General features: G+C 44.3%; 1 protein-coding gene across 8 annotated transcripts in view; it reads right to left on the bottom strand.

Annotated features, from left to right (window-relative positions):
• ZFYVE1 (zinc finger FYVE-type containing 1) overlaps positions 1–13,494 on the bottom strand; it is a 44,878-nt gene that overhangs the window by 6,072 nt on the left and 25,312 nt on the right. For 2 of the 8 annotated variants that reach the window (XM_044924765.1, XM_006055198.3), the window contains exons 4-8: positions 12,401–12,615; positions 3,384–3,490; positions 971–1,079; positions 324–421; positions 120–237 (exon numbers count right to left, since the gene is read on the bottom strand). In XM_044924765.1, coding sequence (XP_044780700.1) covers positions 120–237; positions 324–421; positions 971–1,079; positions 3,384–3,490; positions 12,401–12,615 — 647 coding nt within the window. The other 6 variants (XM_044924767.1, XM_044924770.1, XM_044924769.1 and 3 more) reach the window with 6 other exon arrangements.

The following is a 13,494-nucleotide window of genomic DNA, read 5'->3' as shown; positions in this document are numbered from 1 at the left end:
TAAACCATCAATATACTGAAATTCATGGTTAACGACCATTGTAAACAAGCTCCACTTTCCCATACACAGGAATAACTGGACAACCCGAAGAGAAAACAGAAAAATAAAACAGCTCTTACTCCAGGCCACACGTGCACAATCTCTGTCCGCACCACCGTATCCACAGGATCTTGGTTCCCAAACCAGTACTGCCGGCTACGATAGACCACGCCGCAGTTGGGACATTCGATCACGTACCTACAAGGAAGGCAGACAGATACTGGAACCCCACACCAGGGGCCTGGAGACACAGACAGACCCAACTGCCAGCCACTGAAACTCACCCAGACCAGGCATATTTTGCAAGACCCATCCAGGGGGAGTCAGTGGAAGCAGCCGTCTTGGGCACCACGCTGACTTCATTGCCTCTCTCGTAGCAGGCCTGAAACACGGAGCACTCTGCCAGCTTCTGTTCTGTCCACCAGACCCCTGGCCTCTCCACACCCCTGTCTGGCCCCACTGCCTGCAAACCAGACCTGCTGAGGGTTTACGGACCCTGGGTTTTAGCAGAGCAGAGGAAAGTCTTTCTTCAAAGAAGTCAGTGCCCTGAATGATTATGATCTGAATGTGTACCCATCCCAGGGGCCCAAAACTGAGCTACAAATTCTATCACTGTCATAGGAGAAATTCATCCAAACTAAGTTTCTGAAGGGCAATTTCACTCTTAGGAATAAACAGTCAATGTAGATGAACCCGGCATACAGGCTCAACAGGATAAGGGGGGAGGTTTAAGCTTAAAAAAAATTAACCAAGGGGCCCCTGGCAACAGACATGTGAGTTTTTAATGGCTGGAGCTGGAAAGAAGTTTCAGATAGACTCAATTTGAATATCAAATACTTTGGTAACAGTCAAGAGTGGTCCTGAGCCAGTCTTCCAAGAGGAGAGTGTGGCCAGCAAGCCAGCTGCTGGAGGAGAGGTTGGGCGGACTCACCTTGCAGGTGAAAACCCGGTTGTCATACTGGTGGGAATATCTGCAGCGGCTCTTGGCTTCATGAGGTACCCCTTCTTTCCCGTGATTCATGCTGTTCTTACATCCAGCCCTGAGGGAGGCACCAAAGCTGACATGAAGCTGCCAAAAGGAGCCAGGGCCGCTTACGCACAAGCGTTAAGCCAGATGCAAGGGCAAAACTAGACCCCCTGTTACTAATTGGGCCCCAAATACGGAGCAGAGAGACAGCAGTTTGTTTTGGAAACTAAGGGCCTCTCTCATACTTGCAATCAACAGTGCTACACAGGTAGAGTACCTATTACTCTTGCATGAGGAAAAAGGGCCAAAAGGGTATCTCTTCTTGGAAAACCACCAGGTCCCTCAATAGGAATGGAGGAACCAGAAGACAGCACCTTGATGAGAGAGAAAACCTGAACAGCCTTCAGGGAACTCAAACATCCAAAGAGCATGAAATAAGAAGTTTAATCAAAACAGGCTGCCAAGATGCAAAACAAAAATTGACCCCCAAATTCTGACAATGCATTAAGAGGAGGCTTAAGCTGAACAAGAAAACCTTCCAAATGAACAGTGAGCTCTGCTCTCCTGACAACGCAAAACCAGGGACCAGGACTTTAGAATTTCACTGTGACAGAAGGGAAAGCTCTGGAAACCCTGGTGAGGCACAGTTAGAATGGAAAAGTGATGATGATCCAACAGAGTCTAAGCCTCTCTTGCTGGGCTCATGGGGCCCGCTAAAGGAAGTCACACTGGCAACTAACATCCCTCTTTCCTCTCTAAGACAAGCCTCAGTCCTCCCTGGCGCAGACTGTATAATCCAAGAATCACGTCCTTGTTACAAACTCAGAGCAAATATGGTGGCCCAGGAGGTGGCCTATAGGGATCAATGCAAAAAGGCGATTCATTACAGAAAAGGCTCAGGTCTCCCCCGTATGGGCAAATGTGGAGGACAGGATTAGATGATGAAGTGATGAAAGCAGTGGAGAGGTGGGCCAGTGTCTACAAGACAGAGTCTGCTATCTGACCCTGACACACTGCATTTAAACCCCCAGGCTCCATCCAACAAGTCACTGGCCTGTGACCGAGTAGCTATCAACAGTTCATATTAATCCAGTGAGCCTCAATGTGCGGTCCCCATTCAGCAACATCAGTATCACCCGGGAACTTAGCAGAAGGGCTAATTCTCAGGCCCTACGTCAGACCTACTGAATCAGAAACTGGGAGCAAGGCCCAACTACCTGTTGTAACATGTCCTTCAGGTTTTCCCGAGGCATGCTAAAATTGAGAATCACTGCTGTTTCCCCTGTAACCAAGGACCAGCAGCATCACCCAGGAGCCGGCTGGAAACACAGAATCTCACCGAGACCTGCTGATTCTGAATCTGCATTTAACAAAAGCCCGAGGCGATGCATACATAAAGTTTGAGAATACTGCCCTAACTCAATGTTCTCAACTCAGCTACACATCAGAATCACCTGAGGAGCGTTTTAAACACACCAGTGCTGAGGCACCACCCCAGATCTGGTAAGTGAGAAACCCTGGAGGCAAAGTCTTTCAATCATTTGGAAAGCTCCCTGGATAATTCTACGGTGCTCTAGGCATCTGTCCTCATCATGAAAGGAATCCACTAGGACCGATTCTACCCCAGTGCTGTGCACAGTGAACGGATGGAATGACTAGAATTGAAAGCTCTGGTAAGAGAAACACAGAAACACGGGCAACCTAAAGCTTTCCGTGCTTTTTCTTTTCTGTGCTAAATGCTTTTGAACTGTGGTGTTGGAGAAGACTCTTGAGAGTCCCTTGGACTGCAAGGAGATCAAACCAGTCAATCCTAAAGAAAATCAGTCTTGAATACTCATTGGAAGGACTGATGCTGAGCTCCAATACTTTGGCTCCCTGATATGAAGAACTGACTCATTGAAAAAGACCCTGATGCTTGGAAAGACTGAAGGCAGGAGGAGAAGGGGATGACAGATGGTTGGATGGCATCACCGACTCGATGAACATGAATTTCAGCAAGCTCCAGGAGTTGTTGATGGACAGGGAAGCCTGGAGTGCTGAAGTCCATCGAGTCGCAGAGAGTCGGACACGACTGAGTGACTGGACTGAACTGAAAGCTTTCTACAGTGAAAGTTACCCAAACCAGTCAATTTCACATCTAAACCGGTTGGAATCTTCGGGGAATTCTTCATAACCATGTGTCCTGTAATCCCCTGCAACCTCAAAGTGTGGTCCTTGGACCGTTAGACTCACCGAGGAACTTGTTGGAATACCCTATCTCAGGCCCCACTCCATCCTTTAGTCACAGTCTAACTTAAGCAGACCCCATGTGATCTTCAGGCACAGGGAAGTCTGTGAAGCACTGTTCTGAGGCTCTTTTCCCACAGTGGGGACTTACCCGCAGCTGAGACACAGGGAGGAGCAGGTGAAGTACTCGTCTGGAAAAAAGGAGCTGTGTGCCATCTGGTCATCGGGGATCTCACCACTGAAGCGGTCACTCAGAGCCTGAGCGGAGGGAAGGTGACACGCGAAGGGCCTCAGCAGAGAGCTCGGAGCTCTGGGCCTTCCACTGGCTGCCCTTCTAACACGCCCTCACGGCTGGCTTATTTCTTACCGGTTCTGCGGCTAGAAGCGGGAAGCCAGCGACTTCTGCTCCTTACCCTCCACCTTCTTGGCCTGACTTACACCAATCCTCACCACAGGAAACCTCAGAAAGAACCAGCCCATTTCCCAAGAGCTCAGAAGGAAGCAAAATTACTGTTCTCTCCTAATGACCTTGGAAGTTATAAACATGTCACACACTCCACTTTTCATTTAAAACCACCAGATACTGACAAATGCCCATTTCATCTTTGTGAAGCTGGGAAAGAAAGCAACACTTGAGAAGGTGGCTTGTCTTCAAGTCGGAGAGAGACAGAGCTCAGAAGTGTGCTGGGAGTTTTCTGGGCATCTCCACCAGTTCTAACCACAGACACTCACTGGAGTTTATTGGCCACAGAACTATCTCTATGTAGAAAAAAGGGTTATCAGCCAAAAAGCAAGGAGGAATTATTCTAGGCATTGGCAGCCTTTTTATCAACTATAGTAACTAACCTAAAAGACAGCAAACGGTCAAAATAAATGCCAAGAAGAAAGATAAAGGTATGTGAAATAACAGATTGAAATTTTTATGTTTAAAGGAAGCTTCCATTTTTAACCCTCTTTGTATTCACTACTTTAAATTGAAAGTATTCTTCAGGCTGATTTTCTTTTCCCCCTTCAAGCCTTCAGTCATATGCAGTGAAAAAAGTCATATGAATTAAATAGGCTTTCTAGGCTTTAAAAATTATTAAATATTCACAGTTCCTAAGTCTCGACTCTTTCTGTGGCAGCCTAGGCACTACTCAGGGGAAGAGATATAAAAGTAGCTTTAAAACAGGACAAGATGCTACTTTCTTTAGTAAAAAGGTGAAAGAAATTTTAAGATGAGATTCAGAAAAGGGGCAGGTTAGGTTCTAAACTAAGATTCTCAAGTTCTAAACAGAATTTTGCTTAAGGGCACTTATTTATTAAAACTCCTTTTCCTTTTTCCCAATGAAGCCTAATATCCTGAGTTGTAAACCAACTGTTTTCAAAAGCACAAGCTCTCAATGTTGAGTCAGGTCAGGTGTTCAAGACAAGAGTAGTGGCAAAGAATGTGTCAGACTAAGGGTGTGGGACTCACCCATGTGCGTTCAAATTCAGGTCCTGCAAAGATAATGAACATGCCCATAAAATACCACCTGCCAGTGACGGCTGACCAAGTGGCAATCTCTGACTCGGACCCAAAAAAACAATCTACGATTAATACATATACGTCCTTTTCTCTTGGTAGTAATTTTGTAAAAAGTAACTAAGGGAAAACAAGTAAGATTTGGAGACAGACTATAAAGGAATATACATGTGAATATTGAAGAGAATAAACAAGATGCAAACCCAGCAGAGTCAAGCCTACACCATCCTCCTCTCTCCTACTTTTGAGTAGGACCTATCCTTGGTCTCACCTTTTCCATGCAGCCTTCCCAACCACTCTGGGAAGATCACACTCTGCCTTCTCTGAGCACCTCCTGTCCTCAACATAGGAACCAGGTAGTAAGTGATGAGGCAAAGCTGTAAGCCTGATATATGTATCTGATCTCCCAGACTAGATCACAAACACTAAGAAAGGCACATACTACCTCTGGATCCTCCTCTCAGTCCAGCACACGTCTTAACAAGTACTCAACTAGGACCTCTGCAATGAAGTGCCCCAGCACCAAGCCCCACGCACACACCAAGCCCCACGCACACACCAAGCCCCACGCACACACCAACCCACCCACCCTCTCCTCCTCACCTTGGCCCTGCCTCTGCACCAGGTCTTATCCCACGCCCACAGGCCTCTCTAATTTATGCCTAACTACTCCCTGATTGGCCAAATCACTGATAACTCTTTCTGTATTTCTCAAACAGCTGTGTTTCTCAAACAGCTGTGTGCCCAGCCCTCTGGGGCTAGCTGGTGGGCAAACAGAGAATCATCTTCCTAATGTGTCAATTTACTGAAAGATTTGGGGAGGAAGTTTTTGCTTTATTTTTTGGCCACACCATGTGGTATACAGGATCTTAGTTCCCCGACCAGGAATTGAACCCCCTTGCAGTGGAAGCACAGAATCTTAACCACTGGACCACCAGGAAGTCCCAGGAAGTTATTTTTACATAAAAAATAAACTTGGGTATAGCATGAAACCAAATGGAAAATTTGCATAAATGTGAGGACCCCCCGACAAAAAATTATTTCAGCCTGTAGTTGGTAGCTCTTCAAGTGCCTCAATTTCCTTATCTGTAAAATGGGGGTGGCTATTGGAGCAGGGGTCTCCATGGATTACACTGTGAGATCAAATGAAGTTACTCCATAGAGCATTTGGCATAGATTGAGAGCTCAGAAACCGTGAGCTGCCACGATTAATATTTTTATTTTTTATGCTGAGAATTCTTTAATTTTATCCTTCAGATACCCTCACCAACTGATCCAGCTAACAGAAGGGATATAAGAGCTTCTCTCCTTTCCATGACAGCTCCCTGGTCTTCATGGCTGGTTGCATTTGTGGGTGAATATTTAGCTGCAAAAAGATGCTTAAGTACCAAATGCAGTGTTAAAATAAGAAAGAAAAAAAAGAGAGCTAAATAAGGACTGCAGAAGCTACTAAAGATGTATAATGAAACCCAAAGAAGAGCATTTTTAGCCCTCGGTTTCTCTTTTAAATAGGTAACTGAAAGGATAGCCTAAGTAATACTTTTTCTTAGGAAAAATATCAAATTTAGCATGAATCCAACAGCTGGGTTGAACTCAGAAGGCATGCCACTCCCCAGCAAATGTAAAATTGCAGCCCAATAATAGTGACAGCATAAGGTTTTTTTCTGTTCCAAACTCAAGTGGCCTGATTCACTTCTCTTCTCTGGAAGATCTTCAGAAAAATGAGGACATTTCTAAATATCTCAAGGCTTATTAGCATGAAACAATCTGCAGCCTGATCACCATGAGACAAATCCCCATAGAACCTCCATTGTCACCGGCCCTAGGCAACTGTTGGCTTACGTTTGCCAAGGCAACAGTAACTTCTTATGACATCAGAAAGAGAACTCCAAGACCAACCAGCCTCACCTCTTCAGATGCTGGCCACCCATCCTCTCAAATGCTGGTAACACAAGCATCGTATTTCTCTCACAACTCACTGAAGAGCCGGCAGTCAGTAATGAATCAGACCTTGACAAGCATCAGGAGGACTTACATGAATCAAGAGTATGGGAATAAGACTTCCCTGGCAGTCCAATGGCTAAGACTCCACACGCCCCTTACAGGGGATACAGGTCTGATCCCTGGTCAGGGAACTAAGATTCCACATGCTGGATGATGCGGCCAAAAAAAAAGTATGGAAACATAACAATAACTGTTAAAAAAAAGCTTGATGCTCATGTGTTTTAGATACAAGGGTAAGGAGACACTGTCTTCCTTCCTCTATAACCTGTTTCTTTCCAGTGTGAATATTACCACCTAATCCATATACTTCATCTCTTTCAAGAATTCCAAGCCTCACATCATTCCAGGGTTTCTTGGGCTCTCTCCCTCCTGAGGCCCCAAAGCCATAAGAGGCAGGGAAGGACCTTTCCTGAGAAAGCTTGGGAAAGTATCTGAGGTCAGTCTGGAAAAGGTTGCCTGGAGACTAGATGATCTTGAACTTTAGCTGCCTTGACAACAGTACAGCTCTTACTATCTAACCTGTAAGTTTCACTCCAGTCATCAATGGCTAGCAGTGAATTTTCCGATTCAAAATGGAGACTCTTATGTAATCCACGATGCCACCTCCCCCTCCCCGAAATGTATAATAACTTCGTAAATACTTAATAGGTGCTTCCTGATGTGACAGAATCAGAGAGTCAGAGTTCCTACATTTAGAGATCGGAGGCTAAAGGAGGTATTACATAAAACCTGTAAGAATCCAACCTTAAAATGGTTCTCTCCATTATTCATAACTGTAAATACAGGCAACAACAGTTAATTCAATATTCAATTTCCTTGGTCAATAGGGACCTGAGCATCTCTTTTCTTTAAACAGACTTACTTCATCAGTGAGAATATGCTCTGCTGGTAGGTATCTGAGCTGTTGCTACTGTGGAAACTTAGCAAACGAGTGAGAGGTTAAGAAGTGAGAAAAATTCCCCTGGAGAAAAGGAACTGGGGCTTGGACCACAAAGAGGCTAAATGGCAGGAAGAGCGACTAGCTCAGCAGAATGAATGGGAAACACACCGGCAAGTCGCTAGAGCAGAAAGTGACTGAAGGTCTCATACACACACACATGCTCACACACACACACATTCTACAACTCCTCAATCTTGCTCATTAATCACATTTCCTGTTTAATAATGAACAGGAAAAGAATATGAGGAAGGAAAAAAAGATTTAACTTCTCTATGATCTGACTTATTTAGGGAGAAAATGTATACAAACATTACATACATATATTTCTGAATGCACTGAAGCAGCACCAAAAATTTCTGGAAGCGTATGTCAGAAAGTATTATAACAGTTACCATACAGTGAGGGGGACAGGAGTGAAAGGATTCAAGTCATACCTTACTATTGGATTGTACTATTTGAATCTGTACTATTTCAATTGTTCATTACAAACACACATTGCTTTTACAATCTAAAAAATAACTTTTTAAAGTAACCAAACACTCAAATACAACTTATAAGAATGTCCTTTCTAAAGGCAACTGGCAGTATGCATCAGGAAACTTTAAAGACGACCCATCTTCTGACCTTCTTAAAAGTCGAGTAACTACTGAGAAGGAATACAGCCCAGGGTTTAAAGGCACAGACTTGGGAGCCAGACTACCAGGTTCAAATCCCCACCACTGGAACGTCCCTGGTGGTCCAGTGGCTGAGACTCTGCACTCCCCATGCAGGGGGCCTGGGTTCAATCCCTCTTCGGGAACTAGATCCCACATGCTGCAACTAAAAACAATCCCACGTGCCACAATAAAGACTGAAGATCCCGAGTGCTAGGCTGCAAACTAAGTCCTGGCCCAGCCAAATAAATAAATATTAAAAGAAAAAATTCTCCACCACTCACCAGACAAGCCATCTTGGGCAAATTAGTGTACCTCTCTGTGCCTCTGTTTCTCAACCTCAGAGTTAGTATGAGGATAACATGAAAAATACATGTCAGTGCAGAGCACAGAACATGACATCAGTAAACACTCCACAGAAAGGTTGGCCAGCAGCAATGGGAGCTGCAATTTACCTGAAGGAATTAGGCAGAATGTGGGCAATACCTTTGCTGCTGCTAAGTCGCTTCAGTCGTGTCCGACTCTGTGCGACCCCTGAGATGGCAGCCCACCAGGCTCCCCTGTCCCTGGGATTCTCCAGGCAAGAACACTGGAGTGGGTTGCCATTTCCTTCTCCAGTGCATGAAAGTGAAAAGTGAAAGTGAAGTCGCTCAGTCGTGTCTGACTCTTAGCGACCCCATGGACTGCAGCCCACCAGGCTCCTCCATCCATGGAATTTTCCAGGCAAGAGTACTGGAGTGGGGTGCCATTGCCTTCTCCGGGGCAATACCTTTAGGTACTCAGAAAATATAAGGAAAAATGGAAAGTACTATTAAAATAAGGGCAGAACTACTACATATAAAAAATGATCCATCCATATAAATGAAAAAGCACGCAGCTATTTAAAAAAAAACATGGTTTTATAGGATATTTAATAGCATGGAAAAAATGCTAGGCTTCAACACTCCATAAAAAAAAAGCAAAGTATATAAGCACACACAGATACATCACAACCCCAATTCTCTTTTTAAAATAAGTAGCAAAGAATCATATAATGCCCCATTTATCTATTTTTTGCACACTTAGTTTGCTTTTTTCTTTGCTATTACAAGGCTGTTGCCATTAACATCCTCATATAGGTCTCTGTGTTCCTGTGGAAGAGCTGCTTTAAGGCCAGTTTCTAGAAATGACATGGTTGGAATATATATTATGCATTTCTTTATACTACTGCATTTCAAAGTGGCTGTACTAATTTTACCTCAACCAGAAGTTTGTAAGAGTTTACAGTGCTTTATATCCTCTTTGACATTTTATTGCCTAACCTGTCAGTGTTCACCCCTGCACGGTGGTGGTCTTGCTAGAGGGTTGCAATTTCTTTATTTGGCCATTACAGTCTTGCCTCAGTGCACACAGTGCCTCCCAATTTTCCCAAAAGGTTTATACATTTTTTTCCTAACAATATTCCTGTGTATCTTATGTAAAATAAAGAGAAAATCACAGAGGAAACAAAATCATATAAATCATACTAGAATATATCCCAAGGCTTCTTGAAGTGTTTCTTCAGGGAGTCAGTAAGGCACTGGAAAAGGTGAAGAATACCAGTAGAGAAAGAAAAAAATGGGAGAAACAGAAAGTCAAACAAGCTATTTTGGCACTGATAATTTATCTGTTTATGACCATCCCCACTCTTTTGTTCCAAAAAAAGAATGCAAGGCCACCTTAAAAAAAGAAAATACAACAACATAAAACAAAAAATAAGTGGACAAAAATAAATGGCCATTATATTATACACTGCTTTGAACTATGAAGACTTCTGTTAAGAGTATTTTAACAGCAATAAACCTCTCCTAGGTCAATTTGCCTAATTCAGACCTTGAAGGTAGCTTTCTCTAAGCGTGATTATCAGAGAATGAACAACTTCTAATTTAAAGAAGATTAAAAACAACCAGAAAAAGACAAAACAATTTTTTCAAGGATCTGAACAAGTTGCAAGACCCCAGAGTTCCCTGAGGAGAGCCGGAAACACAAGCTTAAACAGGTAACTCCATCCCATGGACAGAGTCGTGGGCCCACATCTCAGTACAGCACAGAGCCTGCCTCAGAGAACAGGAAATACAAGATCCAGGTAAACTCTTGAGGCCAACAGTTACCAAGAATCCTCAAAATTCCAGCTGACCAGGCTCTTTTTAATCACAGAAAGCTTCATGAATCATATCACCTCATAAAAACACAATGTAACAACAATAACAGCAGAAAAGGACCTGACAAACCGGCCTGGAGGAGGGCATCCAAGAACTCTGAGCACAGGTCACTGCTCACGGCACCTGGTGTCCCTTCAGGGCTTCTGTAAACACTAAGCAGGTTAACTTTGAGAAAACCTAAGGAACTCTATAATGCAGCCATTGGCCTAGCTGTCAATAGTCTTAAGGATCAGATTTTACAGCCCTTTGTATAACATAGTACGGATTCAGCCTCCATTTAAGAATGTTCGCAATATTTGGGTGTTATCTTCCACCTGACTACCTCTAAGTCATTACAAGGACATATGTGGTCAGTCGTGTCCGACTCTGTGACCCCATGGACTCTAGCCTACCAGGCTCCTCTCTCTCTGGGATTTTCCAGGCAAGAATACTGGAATGGGTTGCCGTTTCCTCCTCCAGGGGATCTTCCCGACCCAGGGATCGAACTCGTTATCTTCTGCACTGGTAGGCAGATTCTTTACCATGGAGTCACCTGGGAAGCCCTTGAAGAAGTATACTATAAGGGCAAACATTGGTGTCTATCTTATTCTCCACGGTTATTTCCAGCACCTCAAACTCTGACACAGAGATCCACTCATTTATTTGCTAAATGGATGAACGAACAAATTTCCTAAGACCAAGCAACAGGTAAATGGCAGAACTGGGATCCCAATACAACTCTGTCTGACTCCGGAGTCCCAAGTTTTTCTAGTCCAATCAGGATACTATAATGAGATGCCACAGACTGGGAAGCTTATAAACGACAGAAATTTATTCGCCACAGTCCTGTAGGCTGGAAATCCAAGATGAGGGTGCAGCATGGCAGCCTCCAAGTGGGGGTCTGCCTTCTGGTTGACAGACGATGCCTTCTCAGTGTCCTCACTTGGTGGAAGGGGCTAGGGAGCTTTCTGGGGCTCCATTTGTAAGGGTGCTAAAGTCACTCAAGAGGGTTCCATTCTGATGACCCAGTCACCTCCCAAACCCCTGGATATATATGTATACTAGTACATGTATACTAATTGGGCATTAAAGTATTTCAAGATATGAATTTTGTGAGGTTACTAAACATAGCCTTTTGCAACCACTATGCAAAAACCATAAACTTGTCTGAGTGGTAACTTTTCATTCCCTCCTCTTGTTTTTTTTTTTAACTTTTCAATTTGATGTAATTTCAAACCTGTAGAAAAGTTGCAAGAATAGTGTAACAAACTTCCATATACAGTTTACCCAGATGCAGAAATTGCTTACATTGTGTCCCACCGCAAACCTTTTAGACTCCATGGATGAAGCAAATCAGCATATGCCTAAAGTCTGTTCCTGGGTCAACCAGGGCCGGCCTAGCTTTATGCAAACCGGTTCTCCTATCTCTTCCAGTCTCGGGCTCTATGCCCTAACTCTCAGGGCACCCTCAAATCCCTAGCTCAAGTCTTCCTGTCAACAGTGTCCTTTCTCCAAATCCCACACTCCCAGCACTGCTCCAAAGACCCTGTTCCCTTCCTGCTCCTCTGTCCTCCACCTGCAGGCATGGTAACACAGAGGTGTATACAAAGTAAACCTTAAAACAGAAGCAGTCTTGGCAGGAACTGAGTTGATGTATTTATTATAAAGAATGGTAAAATAAGGTTTTTCTCCAAGATGAGGACCTTTTAATTATTATCCGAGATTCAAGTTCCGGCCAGAGGACGCCATTCAACAGGTAACACACTGCACTCATGCCCTTCCTTTCACAGACCCTCTCTTTCCGGCCCAGGTTTCTAATCACCAGCACCGACAGAAGCTGGAGAACTGAGTGTCCTCACCACCCACTGGTCCCCCAGTGAGCAGCACTCAGGCCAGAAACCAACTGACCTTCAGGGCTTTGAAGATGACGCCCGGGTGCCGGGGAGAACGGGTGGTATTGTTCTCCAGTTGCTGCTCCAGAGCACGCCGAAGCCCAGAAAAGTCAGTGGGAGGGTTGTAGGTCCTCGTCCCCTTGTAGTGAATGGAACTGAAGGCTTCCGGGAAGCGGCCCAGCTTCCGGAACCGGTCCTGGATGAGCTTCTCCGGCACCTCGGAGGGGTGATCTGCGGAAACAGGTGTGTGAACAGGGGCCTTTCTTAAGTCTCCTGTCTTTCATTATAAAAGGAATATGTGGTGCAACTCCGTAAATATAAGTACATAAACAGGCAGAACTGCTCTATGCTGTTGGAAGTCAGGATGGAAGGAGCTGCCTAGAAGGAAGCACGAGCAGGGGTTTCTGTGAAGTGGGGCCTGGTACTGAAGTCACAGGTACCCTCAGCTTGTGAAAGTGCTCAGGTATACACTTTTGATATACTGTGCACTTTTTGGTATGTGTGTTACACTTCAAGGAAGTAACTTTAAAAAAAAAAAGAATCAGCCACTTATTTAATTTTAATATTTATTTATTTAATGGCTGCAGCAGGTCTAAGCTACATCACGAGGGATCTCCATTGTGGCTCACAGGCTCTCTAGTTGCGGCACGAGGGCTTAGCTGCTCCACAGCATGTGGGGGTTTCAGTTGCCCAACCAGAGATCGAACCAGAGTCCCCTGCATTATAAGATGGATTCTTAACTAGAAGTGTCTTTTTGTTTTTTAGTGTGCTCATTGTAAAAAATCCAAACATGTCAAAGCACAAAAAGAAAGAAACGTAGGTCCTCTGCTCCCTCCTACTCTTCAAAGGGAACTACAGTCCAGTGATTACCCTTTCAGACTTTCTTTCCTACATAATTCCCAACACATACGTGCAACTTGCTTTCATCACTTAATAACATACGGTAAGTGTGTGTCCTTGTACACTTGATACACTGTGAGGAGACATCTCCTTCTTTTTAACAGCTACATAGTCTTCCATCCTATGGATGGATTTCACCAGTCACCTTCTAATGAGCATTGAAAATAAATAGCTGCTCTGGAAGCGCTGGTCTTATGCTGGTGAAGTTGC

This window comes from Bubalus bubalis, chromosome 11, assembly GCF_019923935.1.
Source record: "Bubalus bubalis isolate 160015118507 breed Murrah chromosome 11, NDDB_SH_1, whole genome shotgun sequence".
Taxonomy (NCBI): domain Eukaryota; kingdom Metazoa; phylum Chordata; class Mammalia; order Artiodactyla; family Bovidae; genus Bubalus; species Bubalus bubalis.
The sequence above is the reverse complement of the archived record's forward strand: the minus strand, read 5'-3'. Positions and strand labels throughout refer to the sequence as shown.